At 39.9% G+C, this 25,403-nt stretch overlaps 2 protein-coding genes across 13 annotated transcripts in view; one reads left to right on the forward strand and one right to left on the reverse strand.

Annotated features, from left to right (window-relative positions):
• Positions 1-25,403, forward strand: part of pard3ab (par-3 family cell polarity regulator alpha, b) — a 245,924-nt gene that overhangs the window by 14,037 nt on the left and 206,484 nt on the right. For all 12 annotated transcript variants that reach the window (XR_013903414.1, XM_026150929.2, XM_080293275.1 and 9 more), the window contains exon 2: positions 22,764-22,865. Coding sequence is in view for 11 of the 12 variants with exons in the window: in XM_026150929.2 (XP_026006714.1) it covers positions 22,764-22,865 (102 nt within the window). In the remaining variant the exon portion in view is untranslated. The remainder of the gene's footprint in view (positions 1-22,763; positions 22,866-25,403) is intronic.
• LOC145421699 (uncharacterized) lies at positions 18,614-19,407 on the reverse strand. The gene is made up of 2 exons (XM_080292294.1): positions 19,145-19,407; positions 18,614-19,026 (listed from the first exon to the last, which is right to left on the reverse strand). Exons 1-2 carry the CDS (start codon positions 19,331-19,333, stop codon positions 18,703-18,705), a joined length of 513 nt encoding a protein of 170 aa, XP_080148420.1. The 5' UTR covers positions 19,334-19,407; the 3' UTR covers positions 18,614-18,702.

A 25,403-nucleotide genomic window follows, 5' to 3' on the forward strand; every position in this document is an offset into this window, starting at 1 on the left:
GATGTGAGCTCAGTGTAGTCTAGGTGAAGGAGTTGTTTCAGTGGACCACTGACACTTGCTAGCATCAGAGTATTTGCTGCGCTATTTGTACATTGATACAATGTAATTACACAGGTTTTGCACAAAGGAGCCACAGCATATTCACATTGGAGATTTGGATTTTCACATGCCCCTCTTTTTGATTTCAAGTTGAGGCAAGCATTGGATATGGTTTAAAAAAACTGACTTTAGTCTCATTGTATTTAAATGCCCTAAAAAGTTACCTGTTTTGTCTTCAAGGTAATGTGTGTTTTTAGTACTTCTATCCTTCATTTTCTCAGCGTCACTCCCCTTTTGCCCGATTATTAAAGTGGATTTGGTTGTGGGAATCTTATCAGGTAGTGTGATTGGTGGTGGTGTGGTTTCATTGTTGCTGAATATTATCGCTGTGTTGACATGTGCACTCCAAGGTGAGTGCACATGTCAACAGAAACAGTTCCAGCTCCAAATGACTTGATTTACATTTAAAGTGACCCAAGCTTCAAAGTTGCACGCTCTACTTATTCCCCAATTACATGCCCACTGCAGAAGCCTTTCCTGCTGTGTCACAACAGGAAAACCCTTCAGGCATTCTCATGATGCTTGGCTCTTTCTGGTCCTCACATGTGGCCAGATTCCTTAGTGAACCAGATGACTGCTAAATGTCTTTCATCATAGTCATGGTCAATAAACTAGGGTATGCTTGGATTTATCTACCCTCAATGAAAAGTGCATTTAAGCTTATAATTGTGCATCACAAGAAGCTGATTGGTTCTGATTGGTAATCATTTGTGTTTGCTGCTCATTTTTTCTTTATTTTACAGTCAGCAGCTGCAAGTCTGTGTTGCTCTTCAAAATTCATGTGGCTAACTTCTTTTACCCTGATGCTGTTTGCTGATGTGTCCACCGTTTTAAAGCTTAGTTGAAGCTTAGTCGCAAGTGAAGCTGTGTGAAAGTCTGGCAAAGAGCAGGAGATGCTGCAAATACCTCTATCTCCACCATCCAGACTCCAGATGGATGGAAAAGCCTAACCCCTGCCAGAGTTTGGAACCATGTGTGCTGTAGTTCACTTGGTTCTCTATAAAAAGCTCCTATTCCATGTTTGTAGAGAAGATTGTGCACCCATCAGAGACTCGTAAAGAAGCTTTTTTTTTAAAAAAAATATAAAAACCCCGCATTTCATGTCATTGTATAAGGAGCACATTCACATTGGAGATCTATTGATCTTCATATGGGTATGATGTATGCTACCAATGCCTTTAGCAACAAGAAAAATTGATTCTCTAGATACAAAACTTTTCTGCTATCATGTATCATGTCCGTGTCTGTTGTCTCATTGGATCAGACAGTGTCCTGACCCTGCAGTTTATCCTCTTACGTAACCAGCGTTAGACTTGCAGAGGGTAAATCAGTGCAGTGAGTCCTGCTTTGAGCATGCTGATGCTATATTGTTGTTACTATGGAATAAAAATCTAAATTGCAGTTGGGTTAGAAATGCTTAGACTTTAAGTCACGTGATGCTAGCGACCAAAAGCAATGTTTCATTTCTTTTTTTCCTTCTTTTTTTTGCCCCAGCCCTTGGTACATTTTCAAAGATCATATTAAGCAACTGATGTTTAGGAAGTAAGTAGGGATTGTTTTTCCTCGATTGTGTCCTAACATATGTGCACACCTTGATTAGATCAAATCACAAATTTTATTATTTTTGTAATGCAGATGTAAATTACAGCCCTGAGTCATTTCTGACCCAAAGTCCAAATGGATATGAAATACTTCTAGGGTTATGACTGTTATTTCATCATACGTTTCAGAGAGCCAAAGAAAATGATCTCCTCGCCTCTCTTGCTGTAACTAACACCCCCCTTCAACTTCTCTCCAAAGGAGGAAACGACTCCAGTTTGCATCTCCGTCTCCCAGCGCTCCATCCTCCATGCTTTGTTACCTCCCCCACCATCTGCACAACCCACTTCTTGAAACAACCCCCCTCCCATTTCTCAGCTTTGATCCACATGGGCCTGTGCTTGAGCTTTAAACGGTGCAGCTCTGCATCTTTTTCTTGACACGTATGCACAAAGAAATGTGCATTAGTCCTTTGGAGTAGCTCTATATTCGTATATTCTTTCCTCGCATTTTCTACATATTGTTTTTTCAGTCCTTTTGTTGTTTATTTGGTTTTTTGCCAGTTTTGAAAATGCATCCTAAACTTTCTTGAGGATGCACTGATCTTGTTTGTCATCATTACAAAATGATGAGTGCAGATGTAGCTTGGAGGCTTATAGGATGTTGCCCGTGCACCTGTGGATGGTGAAGGATGTGCTCCAGCTGTTGTAAAGAGGTTTTGCCATCTTCGTTGCAGAATCACCTCTGTGTAGCCCCGATGCTCGACACTTGGGGATGCACACTTTTTTTTCCCCCCCTGTGCCTTTCCATCGCCTTTTCAATGAACTGCTCTCTGTTTGAACTGCATCCATAAACATTACGCAACGATGTCTGTAAACCATCAGTGACTGTACCGTACTTTGTTTTCTGCCTGCCTGGGCCTGTCTGTTACATTTGCTGTTAGCACAAGCCTCTGTAGTCCCCATAGATGTTAACTCCTGGGTCCCTACTCCACACCTTGGCCATGCACTTCTGCTCACACCACTAGAAATGACGTAACACATGCGATCAAATTGGAGATGTCCAGAGCAGACTGCATCAGACCCAAGCATTTTTATAATCCCTATACACATTTGACATATTGTCAATATTGCGATGAATATTGTCTCTGTCGATCAGAGACAGTATTCTTGCTGCAGTCTGCTTGTGGGCACAGTTTAAAAAAACAAAAAGGGGGAAAAAAAAAACAGAACAGGAAATCTTGAACAGGATATCCGTTATTTGACATCTGGATATCTTATCTCCATCGGAAGGCCAAGAAAAAATGGCTGTTGGGTTCAGATGTATAAATCTTAACCTCCTAGGACCTGGTGTCCACATATGTGGACATCACATTTTGGGTTATTTAGACCAAAATACTCAATTTTGCTCTACAAGGTCCTGATATCCACTTACAAGGACATTATACTGCTACTGTTCTATCAAAATTTTAAAACGAATATCTTCATATGTGGCTCTGATTTTTCATAAAAACAAAAATAAGGTAAAAAAAAAAATCAGGTAATTCTTTGTTTTTACATTCATCGGGCCCCAATCAGCCCAAATATCAAAGAGAAATTAAAAATGCATGCGGTTGAGTTCGGGTCTTAGGAGGTTAAAGCCTGATTGAGTGCTTCTTTGTCATTTACTTGAAGCCTGCCAACATGGTGAGGTTTCTCACAAACACACATGAAAACACCCACACACAATCAGTTAACAGTTCATGTTGTAAGTTCATGACAGAGGTTACAGTAGAGTAGTTTTTTTTTTAAAAACATATTTCAACAATAATTTACAAATCTAATGCATTTGTTAACCCTAATAGGCTGCCAGAATAGACCAATTAAATGTGACCTGCTTCTTGCATTATTAAGATAGATCTATTGTTAATGAATGCCTCTTGCCAGTAATCAGGATATTGACTTTGTGAACTTATAATCAGATATTTGGAGCACATGTAAGCGCACTGTTTCACTTGTTAAAGCCCCTACGACTTAGTTAATATCCACCTACTCTTGGTCTGTTGGCTTCTCACAGTGATCCGCTGTTTGTTTTGAGCAAGCATCCGTAAGCCGAGGTCAGGTGCAGTCTTGGAGCTGCCATAGATGCACCAAATGGCAGTCCTGGTTTTTGTTTTTTTGTTTTTTTGTCTTTTCAAATTTGTCTTTTTTAAGTTTAAGTATTGTAACTTGTGTTCATGTTGTTATCATCATCGTTATTATTATTTTTTGCTTTCTCTTCAGTTCAGACATTGATTTATTGTGTCGTATATTATTAAATATTTATAACTTACTTCACTGTCAGTAAGTTTCCTATAGTAACATCTTTAAAAATGTATTGGAGTTTGAAAGGTCTTGCTGTGCTTCTCCACAGCGGAACTCTTCTGGCAGCCCGTGCCTCCCTGTGGTGCAGTGAGCTTTTATTTTGGCAGGCTTCCTCTGCATCCCTCTGCTCTTCCACTTATGGATAATAGGACATATCTCAGACCACTACAAATAAGCCTCCTTAGTTTTGCCTTTTCCATTTGGTGAGCTGTAATCTGATACGGCTGAGGCCACTGGCAGTTATTCCTCTCCACTGTCAAACTGTCACATGACGCTGGCAGTGAGAGTGCTGCTCCTGATTCTGTGTGCGAGTCTGTGTTTTTCAGAATAATCCCATGCCACCGCTGTCTGCCTATTGACCAACTGTTCCTACAACTTCTGCTCTCGCAAATCCTCTTGTACAACATCTCCCAATCCCCTGGATAACATTCAGTCTTTATAACTGGATCAGGAATTGTATGTGAGTAAGTTGTTTTTATTCAGACTGTTGTCACCAGCTGCTTTTATACCCAAACTACTGATTTTGATGTGACTCATCCCCCGAAAGACTCCTTGTCATCTCCTTTTCATTTGGGTTGGGAAACAGAATGGCCAAGGTGTGTGCCGCTTTGGTCATAACATGTATGGACCTACTGGAGCACAGTATGGCTACAGCAGAATTCGTCCACATCATGGAGATGGCAAAAACTTTAAATGACAGCGTTTGTCTGTTAGATCACTGCACTTCAAAGAGGTGTAAGCGTGTGTGCGTGTTTTCTTGAGAGGTGTGAGTTAGATGTGTGTGTTGGAGCTTAATATGAAACTAGGGCTGCCACAAACGATTATTTTGATAGTCGACTAGTCACCGATTAATTTTGCGATTAGTCGACTAATCAGATCATCATCCATTGGACGTAAAACGTACAGCTTATTGCACCAGCAGCATCTGCTCTTATATAACTATCATTAGCTTACAGCTTTAAGTGTTTAAGGTATGTGCTAACTAAAAATAAAGACAAGATGATAGTTTATAAAATTTTAATGAAATCTGCAGGTTGTTTCAGTGAAGTTTAATAAACTCCTTGCTATCTAAAATATAACGGGACACCGGAGTATATTCTCGAGCATCTCACACTTCTGATAATCAGCTGTCTGCTTGATGTTTATTCAGCTGTGTAAAAACTATAACTTTAATCTCAGCCAAACAGATTTACTCAGGAACAAATAAAATACTAAAAAAAAGCCAAACAATAACATTTTTAAAGTTATCTAAGTGACTTGTATATGTTTAACCTGAGTAGCAAAAGACGGCGGTGGGTTTGAAAACGATTTGCCGGGAGTCCGGTGTTCTCACGGGCTCTAGTGAGCCTTGACCCTGGCTAGCTATCGAGCTAGTGGGTAACAGACATCTCCGAAAACGTCGGAGCGCTTTTGAAAATATGTGGTGTCTTGATAAACTGAGCAGATATTTGAGGTTTACACAGTTACATTCTCGCCTGAAAATATGTTAAATGTTTATTTTGTGACCCAGAAAGAATAATAAGAGTAATATTAAAACTAACTAGCTGCCGCCATTGTTGGAAACTGAGCTGGGCTGCTATGAATTCTGGGACAGAGCTACTTAACGGCAGCTGGCATCCTTGTACATGCAGTGCTGCCATCTTCTGTTTCAGTCTTCTTAAATCCTACTACTTATTCCTGCGTCTTTTGTGATCTTACAAAGATTCAAATGACGCGTCGACGATTTTGATAGTCGACGTAATCGTGACTAGTCGACTAATCGTGGCAGCCCTACTTGAAACCCAGTCTGGACAACTAGAACTTGCAGATTCAGAATTAATTTTCATTTGGCGGTGGTGTTGGTATGCACATGCACATATGGACGGATGTGTTTGTGCATGCAAAGCATGCCCAATGTTTATTAAATGTTTTTGAAACTAATGCTATATATACTCTGTGGCAGTAAATAACAGCATCTCCAGTTAGTGGATGGACTTGTGCTGCACCTTCTTGGACTGCAGCTGCAGATCTTCTTCCCCCATGCAACTTCAGTGTAATTCTCCAGCAGCTACAGGTTCTGGTTAGAATGGCCTTCCAGCTCTCTGCAGAGTGAAGCCTCTCCGACCACGAAACAAGAGGCTTTCTGGAGAAGCAGCTGAATGATACAATAGCAGCCTAGTCGTCAAAGAGATGGTAAGGACCAGAGCTGGTTAGTTGCTTGTAAAATGCTCCCAGATGGCAGTATAGTCTGGTAAATAAAATGGAGATATTCACCGAGTTGTAAAATGTATTTGGAGTCATACATATACATTCATACTAAATCTGTTTTTTCCACAAAACCTGTTGCTGGCACTCTTTTTCTTTTTAGAGAAGAGATCAAATGATTTCACATGTATCTCTGTCAAACTGGATTGTTGATCTGCTTTGGTCCAGCACTGTTGAAGCTCTTAAGCTTGATCCATTTTAAAGCACCTTGGAACTATTCCACAAAATAAAAGTTCAGTAAAATGAGAAAAGGGGGGCCTTGTTGCCAAGTAGAGCAAATAATGGTTGTCAACCTTCTTCTATGCAAGCCTTTGGCAAACAGGGTAACATGAGATTTACCAGTTTTATGCCCGGTTCACATCAGTTTTTATAACAGCCAGCATGCTGGAAATAATGTTGTTGGGTGTTGTAATAAATGTAATAAAATGCTAATAAATTGTGTGAAGCCTTGTTTTAACTAGCAAGAACTAACATTTCCATTGTTATAAAGCAGTAACACTAATGTAAAAGCAAAACCTTGAGAATTTAGGAAGACCCAATCTAAAATCAGTCCTGCCTCCACAAAGGACATAATGTAGTGGAAACACTGTAAAGAACAGGCATTCAAACACAGGCAGAAATATGTTTCTAAAAATAAAACAATGGCTGTTATACTAATATCCGTCTTGCATTTCTGCGTTTCTGCAGGATTCGTTTATCTGAATTTTCCTGGACTTTGTGCTTCGGTTTTATAAAAAAGTCAGAGGATATCAGAAAATGTTTTATTGGCTCCGTTGTAAATAAATAAATGCAAGCGAAATGGAACAGATATATTTTCCAGCTGGTGATGGAAACCATGTGATCTGTGAAAATCTTTGCTTTTGATTTCACATTGCCACAGATACCAAGTAGAGGATCTGATAAAGTCCCAAAATGTGTATTTCCACCCCACCTTACTTAACTGACCCTCCACTGCCCCATTATGACTACCCATGGAGAGAGGGTGTAGGGGCCGTATTGGAGTTGGGGCCACCCACTTTCCTAGGAAGAGTGGTGAATGACTGTTTGGGCCTTCCACTGTTTATTTCATGGTTTGATTGGCTGAAGTGAGAAACGACAGCGATGATGTCATTTCCGTCTCCATGGTTTTGGTTTGTTTGTCATCCAAACCTGGGATGTGTCGGTGTTGGAGATGACCAAAGTTCTTCTTGGCTGAGCTTCTGTCAGTGTTGGAGTGGGGAAAGCCAGGATTGAGACTGAGCTAACAAGGATTTAGAGCTTTAAATGTTCGTGCCTTTGAAGAGCAGTTTCTGAAAACATTGACGCAATGATGCAGTTACTGTTTTCATGAAATCATCATGGGGCTGCTTTGAGACTTAACATAGTTTTGCACCATAACTATTGCCACTTACTAATCTATTTATTGTTATATTGCCCACCTGATGTGAGTTTAGGGAAGTTTGTCTCCAAAGCATACATAATGCGTAATAGCAAAGCACTCTTTGCAGTTTACATCTGCTGTGAGTTGTTACTATTGTGGGCTCAACCAGCGTATTCATTTCTCAGCAGTTATGTTGCACTTTTTGGTGATTTGCCCAGTCATCGGGGTGCCAGTATATTAAATGAATTAGCCCGTTGATAATGAAATGATAATAATCACAAGGTACATATCTCAAAGTCAAAGTCAACTTTATTGTCAATTCTGCCACATGTACAGGACATACAGAGAATAGAAACTACGTTACTCTCAATCCCTAGATAAAATAGCAAATGAACATTTAAATATAAGAGTGATTAAAAAATGCAGGTAAAATAATTAAAAAGTAAAAATTTAAATAAATACAATACAATTTTACATATAACAAGAAAGCTATACAATATACAATATAATGGGTAAATGACATTGGGTGTAAACCAGGCAGAGTAGTGCAAATCTGCTGTCAAGTAATTTAAAAAAAATGTTGTAAAAGTACTTATTTCAAAGAAATACTTCCTGGTTGAAAAGGAAAGATGAGAACATTCAGTTCATTAGATGTGGTGCATGTTATGGCTGTCAGAATGGGCTTTTAATCACGCATGAGGGCGTAAAACAGGTTGTTCTGGAAGGTAGAAGGAAGTAGAGCTGGGCGATATATCGAGTTGTTAAAAAATATCGATATATTTTTATACGAGATATAAGATGTGACAATATCCTTTATATCGATATAGTCTATGTTACGTTATAATTATACTTGTGGAGCCGCAAGTTTGCCTCTCTTTCGTCCACTTTCGTCTTTAAGCAACGTTACTCGGCCTCGCCTCTCCTTCACTGAACACAACTCCCCCTCCTCCCCCATCGCTTCACCTGCAGGAAGCGACAAGATGGACACGGCAAATCTCCGTTAACGAGTTACTGCGCATCGCCCCGTGTGTGGGGCTGGACGCCGTCAACGTGTTAGCTAGCTAACCACGCTAACGCCATGCAGCCCAGAGGGGCTGCACGGACTAAAATCCTTTCATTTTCTCAAAAGTTGACAGCGCGCCTTATGTATGAATTCTGGTTGTGCTTGATGGCCGCGAACCGATTTTATGTGGAACACGGCGCTCAGCAATCTGTCAAAAAATGTTTTAGTACGACTTTGATAAGCTACGGAGCTGCACCGCGTGATGGATTGTCGGAGGATTACGGCTGAGCCTTGCGGAGTGATACGTACTGTGCTTCAACGTAATATTACCCTACTGTGTATAAGGACCATAAATGGCACCTGTTAAGAGACGTGGTTGCGAAGCGGATTTCAAACTCCAGGCTGTCAGTCACGCAGTACAAGTTGGGAACAGAGCAGCTGTGAAATCTGTCTTTGTTATTATGCTCAGCGTCTTTTAGTTTACATTTTGACTGCACAATTGTGAGCTTTTTGTTATGCACAAAAACAACATTGTTTTCTTTTATTTATGGAGCATTATTATTTAATAAATGCTCATAATTTATTTTTGAGTAAATCTGCTCTATGTTAATAAAAGTGCCTGTGTGACATCTGGGACACAGCTTTGACTAAGAACTCTTTTTGTTCTTACTTTATGACTTTAAAAAAATATATCGAGATATATATCTTATATCGCCATCCAGCTAAAAAATATCGAGATATGAATTTTGGGTCATATCGCCCAGCCCTAGAAGGAAGTGGCTTTGGTTGAACTGGTTCTTTAAAGTTGCCACAATTTTGTCTGTGAGGCTTCTACCGCTGACAGACAGGATATCCTCCTGTCACATTCCTTCAGAAACCAGACGGGAGCAAACGCGAGAGTGTCTGCTGATAGCAGTCAGTCATGGAGTCAGAAGTGATGCCTGTGGTGACAGGATTTTGTAATACGAGGCGGTGGTGACCACAGAAGGTTGTTTGTTTTTTTGCCCTTGCCAGAATTTACAGAAACAAATTTGTTGTCTTTAATTTTTAACTCCATCTTAGAAAAGTTTATTGAAACAATTACTGAAGGCGTTTGGACCCAAATATAAAACGGTAAAACAGAAACAGGCTTGTAAGCGAAACGTGGCACAGACCTCTCTGTTGCGATCACTGAGACGGCCTTTCAGCAGCTGATGCTTTGAGCCTGATGGCTTTGCTTTGTTCGGCCTCAGTAGATAGTTCATCTGATCTGAGTCAGCTGCCTGCAGAGTCTCCTGCACCTGTCCGCCACATTCACTTCTGCTTCCACCTCAGGACGTAAGACTGTGAAATGGCTCACATGAGGTCAGTGGGTTTTTTGCTTTGTAGCTTGGGCCCAGATCCAGACATGATTTAGAAGTGATCTGTAAAATCAGTTCATGGAGCCAATGGAGAGAAGCCAGGGCTGGGTTGATGTGACATCATCTCCTAAAACGAGTGTGAAGCTGGTTTCAGAGGCATTTTGAACTCAGTGGAGTTTAATTTATACGGGAGAGGGTAGAGAAAATAAAAGCATAAGTGAACTTTTCAAGGTTGGGCCTCATGACTACTGGTTTTGTTTTGATCTTATTGGGAAGAAGCAGGAGTGGAACGCTTTTCTGATGTGTGGGTCAAAGCGCAGGGTTCATTGAAATGCAGTACTACTTAAACAACAGAATATAATTAGCAAGAAAAAGCTTTGTCTTTCAAAAATGAAGTGTGTTTGCTACACTTCTGTCACAGCAAAATGAATGTCTGTTCTGGTCATTTATATGACACCGAACCATAACACAGAGATTTGTGCTTCATGAAACGATTATTCACGGCTCGACGTGGCTGTCACAACAAGGCGTATAAATGCAAACAGCGTGCAGCTTGTGAAGCTCCGTTATCAACGTAATTTTTCATGCAGTTCAATCTGTACAGCTTCTTGTTACCCTGCTAGAGTATCCATAACCAGCGATACCGGTGGCAATTTGATACACGCAGTCTCTGAAGCAAGGAAAGCAGGTTGCTGTGCAGCCGTGTGTCTCCTTTCATGTCCCTTTCATGGGATAGGTTGCATTTACACACATGCAAGAGAAGACCTGCACATGCAACATAACGCGAAATGTCAGATGCACAAATGCACACACCAGTATGTGCGATCCTAGACGAGGCTAAAGCTGCAGGTTGTTTGCAGTGGAAGAACGGTGGAGGGTGTGTAGTGGAAGCTACAGATGAAATGTGGAAGCACCACCATGGTCTCAAGAAGAGACTCAAAGTGGAGTCATGCCGAGGCAGTCAGGTATGTTCCAGCGTTTTCTTTAGATGGATGATCTTTTATTCTGTTTGTATTTCAGCGCTACAGAAAAAGAGAGAGGGGTTCGACTCAGTGCATCCATGTATTTAGTACTGTGTAGTGAATGCTGCAGTGTTATCATTTCACACTGCTTACTAGGAATGACCTTTGTTGGATAGGATTGGGATTATGTTTGGGATACTGGGATGGGCTCCAGTTGTATTCAATTTCTGATCTTTTGCCAACTATCAGCATCCAAGCTCTTCAATCTATGCTACATTGGTAAATCTTATTGTTTTGAGGGACAGACGAAGCTAAGATGACAAAGTTGCCAACTGCTCCATTTTACTGCAGGGAGTGTCATGAGCAGAGCTGGTTTAGATGAAAACAGTAATCAGGTTTTTAATTTTAGGGTACCAAATCTTTAACGTGTCTTGCTCTTTGGAAAGGTCCTCGAACAGTCTGTCAAGACTGACACTGCACTTCTACAGTTGTTAGATGTAATAGGCTATCCAAAATGCAACAGGAACCCTAAATATTACTGTTTTTAATCATTTATGGTGGTAGGTATCACCCCTACGCTGGGTATTACTTTCTGAGGACCTTTCAGGGGACACATCCCTTTCTTCCTGTCACTGTAATTTCACCTTTGTAGCTGGACGATAAAGACTGAAAACGACTCCTCCAAGGAATCAGTTGAAATCCTAAAATGCACCGAATAACGTTATTGAACTCGTCTCGTGTCATTGTGCGTTCTGTGCCGAGGCCTGCCGAAGCAGGTCTGTTGTGGATGACAGCGCTGAGAAAGAATCAAGTGTCGCAACTGAACTTTTCATCACCGGTTTCTCAAACACCTGAGCTTTTTGTCCCCGACTCACCTTCTGATTATATCTCCTCCTTCCTGTCACACTAGTTGCTGCTCTTGTGGTTTTCTTTTCATTCTCTTCTGCGCATCTCGTGCTTTTCTCTGAAAAGGATAATAAAAATGAAGCATTGCCTCGCTCTAGCAGTGATGTTGAAAGGAAGAAAGACACTTGATAAAGGGCATATTAATCTTTCTTCTTTTCTTCTCTTCCCATCCCTTGTCGTGCTATGACAAGTTTGCAAGTCAGGTGGGGAAATGATAAAACACAAATTAACATGTCTGGCAACAACATTGAAATCGATTGACGGCTAAGTGAGTCTGCCAGCGAGTCCTAGCAAATTATCTCTTGAACAGCTTTGTATGCCTTTTCAAAATCTTCCATTGTGTCAATTTGTGGTCTCCTATAGGGTATTTAACATCTCAGGCTCACATAGACAGTTGCCAGGTTTCTGCTTTGCTTTTTTGAAAAAGCATTTTAAGAGTCTATAGATTTTGTATTGTTTTTTTTGTTTTTTTTTCCTCGCCACTCGGGCTGGATTTCAGTTCCCCTCGTTGTTGTAGGATGAAGAGATGCCGGGCTAAGGGCTGACGTGCTGGCAGGCTAACAGTTGGTGTAACCTTAGACACCACGCCGACGTGCGTCTTCACTTTACCTCTCGACCCTTGAAAGAAACCAAACTTAAAACTAATTTAGTATGTGTAGCTTTCTCTGGTTGACCACAAAAAGGCTTTGCATTGGAAAAAAGGAAACTCTTTAAAGTATTTTTAGAATTCAAGTAAGAACTTTAAGGCCCAGATTTCCCCCATAACTGTTTGAGATGATCGCATCAGTATTTTGTTCTGATTTTTCTTTTGTGATTTGCTTAGTGGAAGAAGTATTTATCCAGAAAGCATTTGACCTACTGCTTCAATTGATGTTGGGTTTTTAGAAAATGTAATTCAAATTACATGTAGTAAACAGTATTACAGTTGTGATACTGTAAACCATCTACGTGCTGTTCCAAAAGGAGTTAAATGTAACACTAACCCTCCGGTTTTAAATGCAGCCAAACAGAACTGTACCAAAGAGTTAGTGTTGTTGAGTAGTGAAATATTTGACCCTCTCTGAAAGAGTAAGAGGCAATGTTAATATAAGCAGCTATTGGTAGTGAGAAAATGAACCTATATTAAGGCCATTTTTGTAAAACGTTGGCAAATTTGTTGACATGACAGGAAAAAAAGAACCTGATGAAATTGAGATTTATTAGCTTGTTTTCCTGAAACCTTCTGTGCTGCTGACTTGTGTGTATTCAAACTTTAAAATAGACTTTAGTTTAGGAAAATGACTTTATTTGAGGGCTGTTGGGATTAAAGTAAACATAGCCGAAATATTTCAGCCTGGGAAATTTTTCTTTTTTTTAAGAACTCAACCATGGCCATCAGTGTAAATACCAATGACAGATTACTGTTTTTCCCCCAGTGAGGCATTTCTTGAAATTTCAGGGATCTCATCTGAATCACCTCGACGCTGCTGATGAGAAATTCTTTTGTGTCTCGTGGCGATGATGCAACTTTATAGCAACACTTGAAGGTGCACACAAAGTAAACAGCGGTGAATTTTAAAAAAGAAAAAAAAGTTTCTCACCACCCAAAGACATAGTTTGGGGTTTATGGAGGCAGCACAGGCTCACTGCCATTACTGTGCTTACGTGAGTATTTACCCTCCACCCCCACCCTACCCCCAAGGCCTACGCTGAGCCAGGAAAAACTGAAAGCGTGTCAAGTTTATTAGCAGCCACAAGTTGCTTATTGGATTTCAGTGCAGCTGTGCCAGCTTCACTTGCATCAAGTGTCATGCAGCTTCACTCTAAGGCAGACCTGACTAATTAATCAGATCAATAAATTCTATTGGAAGACAAATCCTCGCCTCAACATCGTACAAGAAAGCGACACTGCAACCGTAGATGGTTGTTCTACATCCATATCATTAAGGAGCGTGTGTGGTTTTCCTGACTTAGTTTGGTTCTCGAGAGCAGCTCAAAGTGACTGTTTTAAAAGTTCAGACAATATAACCGAACTAAACAGCTGTTGTCGTTTTATAATTGTTGGTACTTTGAGATTATCAAATTCTTTTGCATGTTATCTCCTTTCACTCGAGTTTAACGTGAAAACCTTTGCTCCCAGCATTCCCTGTGGTTCCATTGATTTTTCATTTATTTTTTGGCCTTATCTTGTTAACGTGCAACCAGTGTGAAGGTCATTATAGTGATGAGCTCGAAGACAATGCATTCAATTGATCATAATGAAGGCCTGAAGTCTGCTTTGCCTACAATGCTGTGGTCAACTGAACTCAAGTATGTGTGTGTATATTTTTGTGTGACACACAAAATGGCTTAGTTTGCAGCGTTTTCCCCCCATTTTGCACCTTATATACTACAAGTAACTTGTGATTTGTCAAATACATGACAAAAACCACGTTTTCATTTCATGGATTTGACTGCACACTCTTCCACTGCTTGATTTCTGTTATTTTTGAAGCAGATTAAAATAAAAAAATAATTTTTACTCCAAAGATTTGAGTGGGATTTGCAGGCACTTGCAGTGAACTTCACATTTCTCTGATTTTGTGGCTCCCATGAGCCACAATTTCCATTTACTCTTCTTTCCTCTCGGGCTTCTTTGGATTTTGCTGCATGTGAGGAATTAAAAGATGCAGTCTGCTTAATGATTGTTCATGATTCATTAAATTAATTAGGCTACAGGCATAAATCTCCTGCGTCTTTCTCTTTGGATTGCATGTGAAATCCTCTTTTGCATTTTTGCACAGGTATCTTTTCCCCCCCTCTGTTAATCAGATAAGTAATTTATAAGACCGAGAGCTCTCTCCTTGCACGACTCGGAGCAGTGGTTCACACATGCTGTAATAAAGATACCTTTGTTTGGTTTCTTTTAAAGCTTAATGCGCTGGATAAAGTCTGCTGATTAATCCTACCTGCCTAGTTTTAATGTTTGCTCCCAGACGGTGTAATTTTTGACTATTTTTGGAGAGTAATACGTTATGCTGTCAAGTGGTTGCCTGTTTTGATCAGATATGAGTGTTTCTTTGAATGGCAACATTGTTCTGTGTATGGCTCAGCAACATTTCTGTCTTTTCTCAGTTTATTATCCCTACGTTTCAGTTCCTGAGACAAAGACTAACATTAGTGGATTTGAATGGAAAGACAAAGAGTGATGGTGTTGGTGCCCCAGGAGTGACTTTGACACAGGGTATAATGGATAAGAAACATAATTCAAGACATTGCTGTAGTTGACCTTTGGTGATCGCTCTATGCTCATGCGTGTCTAATTATAGGAAGTGATGTTCAGGTTTTATTTAAATAAATTTACTGGTAAACTATGGCATTTGTCATCAAGATCATAATGAAGTGATTCTGATTCAGGAAGTGAGCGAGTGCACAGAGAAGAACCTAACCTTTTCATTATCTGCACCTCTTTCCATTCAGAATGAATATTTATATGTGAAGACCACAGTTAGTTAGTCTGTTACTACATGCTGAGCTCTGAGTCTTGACACATAAAGCAGAAGGAATGGTTGGTGCTTGAAGAGGACAGCACCAGTCAGAGTGATGTCATCAAAGCTTTCTGAAAACCTTGAGGACATGTATTTACATATATCATGCAACTCCCTAGGACATGTATCTTGCAAAAAATTTGGGGAAGAAGTGCTGAATTATCAAATGAACAAGCCCAGTTTGTGGAAAACATCTTATTACAACACATAATGGGTTTTATTGGATGGTAAGAACAAAAGAAAGGAGAAAAATGGCTCTTATTATTTTGACATGGGTAGTGGGTTGGTCTTTGGGACCCCCAAACAATGAGAAAGAAAAGCCAATGGCAACACAACTCAGGGGTTAAAAGATTAATATCAAAGCACGAGTGAGGCTTTGAAATGATAAGCATGGTCCAAGTGCACTGGTAAAGTTAATAATGTTAGTGTTGGTGTTCACTTCAGTGGAGCCCAGCAGGGCACTCGTTCAAATCGAACCCAAAGTGTACTCGACGTCAAACTGACAGCTAATAAAATGTATTATTAGATTACACACAGTCCTTACACTCGCACACGCGTATCGGTGTGCGTTTGTGCACACGTCTGTCTGCGGTTTTACACACATCGCGTAGCACTTTAGTGGCTTTTTCCAATTCCTGTTTCTCTTCTCACTGATGTCATTGTAGTTGAATGAAAGGGTCTTTTGTACCTTACGCCAGCCTTACTTTGACCCTACAATCCAGGAAACGTACAGTGTGCTGCCCTACCGTGGCTGTGTACACATCCGAACAACAGATGTGATTGAAAGGGGATTTTGTCAGTCGTCATGAACAGAGCACTCACATTGTTTGTCTGCAAGATTGAGATGGGTGATAATATCTACAAGGTGACCTTTTCTCCTTTTTAAAAAAAGGGAGAAAGTCACCACTCAGATAGTTGTAAGCATGTTTTGTTTTTAAGGTTTTAAAATCACAGCTCTTATAAAGATGTTCTGTACAGTCTTGAGGAAACTTTTATTTATCCAGGGAGGGTTTGCCTGAAAAAATAAGCGTGTGCTTCCAGCAGTAACCCGCTTTGTATTTTTACTGTCAGCCTGAGCTGCTTATTACTACAATAGTCCTTCCTTGAGCAGTAAAAAGAAAACAGATTAGTACTTAGCTCCTTTTCACATATCACAGCAAGGTTACCTCATGATACTTAACCTATATTGGCTATTATTCTATTATTTTATATGTTACCCTTCTGCCTTTTGAATAATAGAGAAAAATAATGGAAAAGTTTGTTGCTTGTATAGAAATATTATGCAATTTGTGTTACTGGGAGAGCAAGTTCAGGCAATATACTCATTATACAGTCAGTGTACTCTCCTGCTTATTCTTTCTCAATACTGTTTTTCTCAAGTTTTTCCTTTTTTTTTAATAAAGTTTTTGCATTATTAAGTTTTATTTTAAAAACCTTTCCTGATATGGTTCTGGAATAGGTTACAGAGTCCGCGCTGAGACATGTTTTCACACCAGTAATCAAGACCACTTCTAGTTATTGGACCAGTGTTAACTGTTTGTTACGGATTGTGGTTCACGAAACGTTTGAGTCCTGTAATTTTTGGTTTGGAACAATCTGGAAAAATCCGAAAGTGTGGATGAAAAATCTAGCTTTTAATTTCAGACGCTAATTCAATTACAGCGAAAGAGATCTCTGACTTTTGCAAGCTACACGCATGAATCAGAGTCCTTTTGTTATTAAAAGGAAAATACCGTATACAGAAAGTTAAACTGGGTGAACCGATAAAGTAAGTGAGGTTTATTGGCTGTTGTGAAATGCCAAGGTCAGGGAAACTACAGTGAGTTGAGCGTGCACACATTCATGCACCACTTAAGTGACAAAAACCCCACTGTGTGCTCTTAATCCACTGTTCATTAGTGGAGCCTGCTGTGAGGATAAAGCATGTGTTTGCCCTCACCATAAGATGAGTGTCACATTGTCTTGATTTTTGGGAGCTTCCACCATCTCATTTCCTTTAAGTGACTTCCTCCCCAGGTCTCCATCTGGCCTGTGTTTAGAATCTACATGCTCTTAAATATTCTTTCAGATCTTCTGTGCTTCACAGCTCTTTCCTCTGCCCCATCTTCCTAAATTAAAAGGGAGGAGGAGAGAAGACTGCAGCAAAATGCATTTTTTAGTGACGGGGAAGCTCTCTGGAGAGTACAAAACGGTGTCACACTCAACTTGCAAATTAAAGTTGACACAACAAATGCTTTTGGATCTGCACTGATCCAGCACCGTAGGCTTTGTGAGTTGGATAGATGTGTAGAGGATTCCCAGTAAGGGAACACTGCAGGCGACTTCTGAAATAATAAACACATTTTAATTCGTATAAAGCATAAGGCAGCAATCTGTTACTTTTATTAAAACAAAGATTTAAAAAAATATGTTAAAAAATGACTGAAATGTTTGACAAAAGACAGAATAAAGAGCAAGGAGGGCTGAAAAGGGAGTTTAAAAAACAAAAAAGAGACCTCATTTACAGTAAGACGAAGAGCAGACTGGTGGTAAATACAGGAGTAGGTGGGAACATGACCTACAGTTTGTCATGTCTCTTTTGTGGCACAGTAATGCATAACCACTGCAAGAGATCATAACAAAACCCAAACCTTTGGCAAGAACACAGAGTGTCTACAAGCTCTGACACACTGTAGCAGAAGGCTGGATCTGGCAGAACAATGCTGCGTTTCTTTAAGGCACATAGGAGTGTCTTTGGCTCAAAATTCACCCCCAAAAAACCTCTTTATGATCTGCGCAACAAAGGGATGATTGATAGAGAGTGAACATTTGAGAACTGGTTTCATTCAGCCCCGAGGTCAACACAGTTCAGTTTCACAAGTTTACATGTACCTAGAACATTTTTAATCTGTGCCACTGAAGACAAGTTGGTATCTGCGGTCAGGTGACACACTGAGTTTTTCCTAACTATAGTAAACAGTGTCAATGTCACAAAATGCCTGAATACCAGGTAATCTGTGCTAAAGCCTCTAACCTAACAGCATAGATTGTTTTCTGTGTGAGAACTGTGAACACATAACCCTCTTTAGCCAAAATTTAAACACAAAAACTCTATGGCTTTAATTTTGTCCATAGTTTTATTAATTTCTTCAAAATTAAAACCATTACCATCAAATAAAGCTCTAAAAGCTCTTTTCTGGTTAAATCTGGACTGAGTTTGTTAAAATCTGAGTGTCATTGGCTCATTTTGGGGTTTTTTAATTCTTCTGGCCATGGAATAAATAAAATGTTTATAGTTTAACCCGGCTACAAAAAAAATTACTTCTGTACTTCCTACAGAAATAAAATAATTGGCATGAAGACTATGATGCACTTGTTTATTGGATAATTGCTCACACCATCGAGGTTGGCGCTCTAGATTTTCATTCCGAGGTGTCTATGTCATCCCAGTTGGTCCCCTGTAAATCTGACTCACTTGAGTCTGATGAAGTGGAGGAGAATGAGGCGAGCATGTTTTGAAACACCTCGGTAAAATCTTCTAAAACTTGGAGCAACCTCACAGTAGAGTTCTCCGAGTCATCTGTGTCTGGGCTCGCTGCAGCTTCAGGTGGTACAACAGAAGGTGATGAGGAGGAACTGCTGGGCAACAGCTCTTCAGTGCTTTCCATATAGTTTTGAATCAGAGCGATTGGAGAGTCTCTGCTGTCATTTTCAAAGCTTTGTCCACCCTCACTCACCAAGTAGTGCTAAAAATAAAGAAATCGTTTCTGCCACCAACATCATTTATCATTTATTGTGGCATAAAATACAAAGCTATTCAATGTTTCAGCTATAACACTATTTAATCACCTAAAATAACCTTACCTCCATGTCTATAATTGCGTTGTTTAAGTAGATGTTTTCAAAGTTCACCAGATTGTCATGCAGGCAAACAAGATCCCGGTAATTCGCCTCGCTGCCTTCGTCGTCAGATTCACCGTAACTCCAGAGTTTTTTGGCCTCGTCGTCACTCTCGTCCGATTCGAAGTATACGCTGAGGTCTTCCAGAGACATTGTGGTGCAAAGTCTCGTACAGCACACTGCTGTGATCAGAATGAGTGTTGCTACGATAAATCCACGTATTGTTTTGTATGCTGGACAACAGTTTGGTGCTTTGATTTGAAAAGTACTGTAGAGTTCTGGACTGATGCTGTTACTTCAGCTCAGGAATACAGTTTCCTCATTTAAACAAACAAACAAAAGTTTGTCCTGATAGTTTCATTAATGTCCTCAAAATTAAAATAACTACCATCAAGTAAAAACACAGCCCTTATTTGCGTGTATTATTCACCTTATTGCTATTCTTGTTTAACACGCTGTGCGTGAGAAGTTGTGCACTGAAAGTATTAAAACATAGTTTTTTCTTTTTCTTGTCCTTACATGCAAATGTCACTTTCTCCTCACACATTTCTTGTACTGGACAAATTCCAAGGCTGCTACATGTGATGCAATTTATGTCATATAAATGTGTTATTGGGACTGTGTGAAAATAGTATCGTGTAAGACCTTGAAAGATTTGTTATTGAAAAGCTTATTAAGGCCTATATTTCACATCATTTTGATGGCTTCCTGTTAAACAGGCGGCTTTATTTATGCTGTAAGAGATCAAATGTTAAAAAAAAAAAATCTATATCTTATTAAATGATTCAGCATTTTTCCAGGCTTTTTTCCCTTTATAGTTAAAAATTGTAACATATTGTAGAGTATCTTGCGAAATACATCGAGTTAGTCTGCGTCCACAACTTTGCATACAGTGTCTTTGTCACATGTCAGTACACTCAGGACTGTGTAATACCATTTGAATACTTCTCAACTGTGGACACTGGCACTTCCAGACATTCCTTTTCACGGTGTCAGGGAGATCTTGGTGCTCACGACTCGGCATTGTCTCGCTAAAACGTAGTGATGGGCTTCCCCTGCTGCCAACCTGTTTGCCTTGGCCTCCTTTCAAGTCTGCTGTTGGACTGTTGAGGGCTCTAATAGTTTAGATCGGTCCTCCTTTCTTTAGCAGAGAGCTTCAGCAGAATAATGTCGTGAGAATCTCAATGAGGCCCAGAGGGATCAAACTAGAGTGAGAAAGAAGATGCCACATTAACTTGTTTGTAATGTTTTGTTTTGTTTTTCTCTCTCCGAAAGTCGAGCGAGACAGTTTGAGGGATGATGTGCACAGAAAGTTGTAATACCCATCAGAGAGCTGTTATGTTGAAACATTGTTTACTATGTGACTTAGTCCCTTGTCTTAAGTCTGGCACTGTGACATTTTGCTGTGAGCTATTTTTGCGCGATGAACTTGGCACCACAGAACGACACACAAACGCACACATCAGTTTTAAAGTCTCTTTGTGCCCAAACCTAGTCTGTCCCCACACTGACATACTATAGGGGATTTGAAATAGATTGTGCTGCTATGTGCACTTATTATGTGTGACTATCTTCTTAAAGCCTCAACTAAAGAGCAGGCTGGATTAGTATTACTTTTTAAATCTGCATCCTTATTATCTTAAAGTGCATTAGATACATTGTATATAAATATTCTAATAAGCTGATGGGTTATCGGGGTCATTCTCAAATTGACGTAACAGTTTTTGTAAAGTAGGTAAAATCCTGGCTTTTTAAGCCATTCTTGAACGCTCACTCATTGTTAATCATAAACAATAAATCAAAGTGCTTAGATTTTATGGTTTTTGGGGAGACGCCCCAGTTGATTGAAAACAAAACAGTAAAATGTGTTTTGGCTGAACTGGCTTAAAGGCAGTGGTTTGTGGCTTTCTTTCCCACAACAAACACAAAAGTTGGACGTGCTGGCTCTGTTTCAGATGAATACTTTGGACTGAATGCTTTCAGTTATAACAGGCAGCGATAAATTTAAAAAAAAAAAGTTCTTGAGCACACACAGAAACCTACAGTAATTTGTTTGCATTGGCTTGTTTGCAGATGTAGTTCTGGTGACTGCTGGCTACTGCTTTTCTGTGTCAGATAAGTTTTACAGCTTAGCTTTGATTTCCAGAACTTCCATCTTTTATTTATAGTCGCATACAGCAGAGTGTTCCTAATAAACTTCAAGTTTCATTTTGTTACAAACCGTCTTTGTGTTTGAGGTCTCCATTACTTTTTAAACTAGTGTTTCTGAGACAGTGATGCTTTAGGGTGGTTCACTGTTAATGATTACGGTTCAATCACTACTAAAGTCTGGTCTGGCCAAACTTCTTTATCATTTTTTCCTTTATAAAATCGCTGACATTAAATGTTTTGTGTGTTTGTGTCTGAGATCCATCCTTTAGAATCCACAGGGTCTTTGTGTGTGGGGTTGCACAAAGTGACACTGGCTGTAATAAACTATGACATCTGTCACAGCAGCGAGTGAGTGAGTTAAAGGGAAGCTAAAAAAGAGCAACACATGAAAAATACTAATGCAGCTGTTTGAATTGTCGTGTTTTCACTGAGTGCATTTAGACTCAGACTATCAAAACTATCATTGCTGTATAGTTGCATTTTCCCCCCAAAAAATCAGTTTCCTTCTCTGAGGCAGGCCTGTCATGTAGTATTAGTTTGCCAGTTAAACACATCAGACGTGCGTCTGGTGCCCTTTTGCAGTGAGCTGCGTGTGTTGCAGTGGAGTGGAACTGTATAAGTGGGTAATGAGGCTGTAACCCTCAAGGCTGCTGTGTGTGTGGGACGAAGCCAAACAGTCACTTCAAAAGTTAATACTTTGTCAAATGATGCCAGGACACTGGGCACTTCCATGCATGTGCACTCGACTTACATGTTACATGTGCACATGTTTTTGCGTGTCAAGACCCAGGGAGGGGGCTTTACAATCATCTGGGAGTTGGATTTCCTATTTAGAACTGCGTGATGGCGGTAATACTCTACCTTTTATCCCTGCCTTATTGTTATTGTAAAGCTACATTTTTCTATAATTGTACAGTGTCTTTTTCTTTCCCCTCTCTTTTCTTAACCCTTCATGCACCCTTGCCTTTATTCCCACTTATTTCAATCAAGCGTGACCTCTGCGTGTGCTTTTCATGTCAGAAACTTTGACATGTAATTGAGCTTGATTATATAGTAATGGTGGGTGGCATTCCTCGCAGGTCTCGATGACTGTGATAGTCTTGCTTTAAAGAGCCAACAATGATGTGATGAGCGGCATGTCAAAGTGTTTGGAGTGTCCGCTGGTGGACTCGTGTAAGCTCCAAAGAGATTTCGAGGGATTTTCAGTCATGTCTACTTTTCTACTGAAACCCTTTATCAGTTCTCATGATGTTTATGCTTTAAGGTTGTATGTACTCATTTCTTTGCATTTAAAATATAAAATGAATAAAATGGGTCTTGAAGGCCATTTGGAATATATGCATCTTCTTACAATTGCTGCCACACTTTTTCATGTGTCGGGTCATTTTAAAACAACTGTTGATTTTCATCTTGTTGCCTCCTTGTTCTGCAGGATGCCAGCTACTGGCTGCAGGTTCACCGGTTGGAGCATGGTGATGGGGGAATCCTCGACCTGGATGATGTGCTTTGCGATGTGGCTGATGACAAAGACAGGGTGAGTAGACATGAAGTCTTTAAAATTTTCTTTTTTTTTCTGTTTTCCAAAGCACAGGAAGTGCTCACTGACCAGACAGATAAGAGATTTTGTTGTGCACCAAAGCGCCTCTTATCGGTTTCTGGATTTTCATTAATGCCGTCGTTAACCATTTCTTTAATCAGTTGAACGCTCCCCATATATTTACATGGCCTCGCCTATCTCTTGGTAAATCTAAGTTAAACAGATCGAGCAGTGTGCTTTACTTTAGAGCTCCTGAACCACGACTTTCTGAGGTCAGGAATGTAAATATTCAGTTGTTTTCTTCCCAAAGTCTACAGCTATCAAACTAGGCACTCATCATTTGTGCGTGCACATAAACTCCAACCTCCCTGACTGTGTTGCCATTCTGATTCAGGTCATGGTGGTTGGTGGGGGTGTTATGGTTAAAAATCCCAAAAAAAGAACAATGAAGGACAAAAAAGTTGGTCCAGAAAAAAAGATATTTGTATAGATAACTGAAACATTTTTTTACTGCTGTTATTCATGAGCAGCGTCTCAGCCACTGGTGGTGTGCGACAATTTTGGGAGAGTGTGTCATGATTTATGAGTTTGATCGTCGACTTGCAAATTCTGAACACATTTTAACGGCTACTAAATCCCTGTGATTTTGACTTTCTACAATAATTAATGCAACAAAACCCCTTCTACTTCTTATATAGTTTTTTGGAGACCTGGAATGTAAATCTGCCCGTCTGTGAAGCACTTTGGGTCGACTTCTGTTGTTTAAATGTGCTCTAGGCTATAAAAAAATAGATGCGACACTCAACTCAACATTTTTATAGTGAAAATTTTAAGTACATTTTCATTTTAAAAAATGATAATAATTGCACAATTCAGTGGTCTACATACTAAACTTAAAGGATAGAAAGTATCAATCCTTTTGAGCCAGTATTGATCCAGTACCAATACCAGGATTGGTATCGACGCTATCGATATTTGGATCTCCCACTTCTATTCGCTGCACTCATTTGTTTTCAGCCAATCAATGCCAGGTATTATTTCTAAGCGGTTCATTTGGCCAGTAATCTGAAAATATATCGAGAGTCTCTGTGAGGTATTCCACTGGAAACAGACTTCTGCACATAGATAAAAACTACTGATTGTATTTTCAAAGATGAAGAGCTGATTTTTCCAAAGGTGCTAACAGTTTTAGAAGTCGTAACATTTGGTAGAACTTTGGCGACCCAAACACGAAAACTCCAGCTAAAGTTAAAGTAAGAATTGAGATTTCAGGTGCACAGGATCTACTTAACTTCTCCCATCTGCTCTACAGTCAGTGGCTCAAAGGAGTCTTTGTGCTTTCTGTGGCGCACACTCTCTCATGCAACCCTTTCAACCTTTGTTTATAAGCCCTCATCCCTCAGTGTTTATCTGCACGTTTGTGAGTTCATGTGTTTATGTGTGCACCCTTACAACGAGCTGTCATCATGCTCATTTTTTCACATCCCTCGGTCTTTTATGCTCGGCTCTCATTGGTCCCTGCAGGCGTTTCGCGCAGAAGAGTGTGCGTACATTTCATACATGACAACCTGTCAGCCTCGCTGACACACATCTGCATCACTCTCACCGCTATGACACAAAATCCTTTGCGGGTGGATGTTTTGCTTTTCTACAAAGTTTGAACGTACACAGGCATCAGCCATAAGAGCAGAAGCACCCGTTTAATGTAGTGTAGCAGAACATTAAACAGCAGAACGAGACATTGTAACGAGATGTTATCCTTTCTATATTAGCCCAGTGAGCGCTTGAAGAGATGCTCTTCCTTTTGTGTAATTATTTATGATGATGACAAAGTGATAATGTTACACAGCTAATACAGATGCTACAATTTTTTTTTAATATAAATTGCTTATGTTTATAATGTGGCTTTATCAAGTGGCGCTCATACCAAAAGAAATATCCCTTATAAGGATGTGAAACAGCACCACAACCAGCTTTCTAAACATTCTTTCAAGTACCAGCGATGTCAGTGAACCTTAATATTTTTACTTTTAAATTTAAATTTGTCATCAATAGTTTTAAATGTTCTCCCATTGTTTTTAGTTTTTTGAAAACTGTGGATTTGTGTTGATTTAACACTAACAGGAAGAGTCTGATGTGCTTTTTACACTGATCCACATTCATGTACACTTAGCGCGAGAAAAGAGGGGAAACGTAGGAACATAAAACATGCATGAGTGTGAGTGACTCCGTGTGTCCCACTGAACATGACTGGTGGTCTCCTGGCAGCTGTGACTCATCTCTGCCATTGCACAGGAGCTTTTTAAAGACTGGAAGGAATGTCTGGCCCATCACACAAGGACACTTTTATTAGCTTACACTGGAATGAAATGGGCTGCGTGTAGTGCTCATCTGGGGAATACAAGTATATACAACACAGTTTAATACTTTACCGAGTGTTTGTGTCTGTATCTGTGGAAGCACCTTTAAGTATAAAGTGTGTATTTAACACAGTACAGTCAGTATCATCGTTGCCAGAAAAAAGTGGCAGTTTGA

The sequence above is a fragment of the Astatotilapia calliptera genome, chromosome 18 (genome assembly GCF_964374335.1).
Source record: "Astatotilapia calliptera chromosome 18, fAstCal68.1, whole genome shotgun sequence".
Classification (NCBI taxonomy): Eukaryota; Metazoa; Chordata; class Actinopteri; order Cichliformes; family Cichlidae; genus Astatotilapia; species Astatotilapia calliptera.

Excerpts from the sequence above, each read along its gene's own strand:
- LOC145421699 (XM_080292294.1), bottom strand. The coding sequence starts at position 19,333 with ATGTCTCTGGAAGACCTCAGCGTATACTTCGAATCGGACGAGAGTGAC. Across the intron at positions 19,027-19,144 it reads ACGCAATTATAGACATGGAG|CACTACTTGGTGAGTGAGGG; the intron begins GTAAGGTTATTT and ends CTTTATTTTTAG.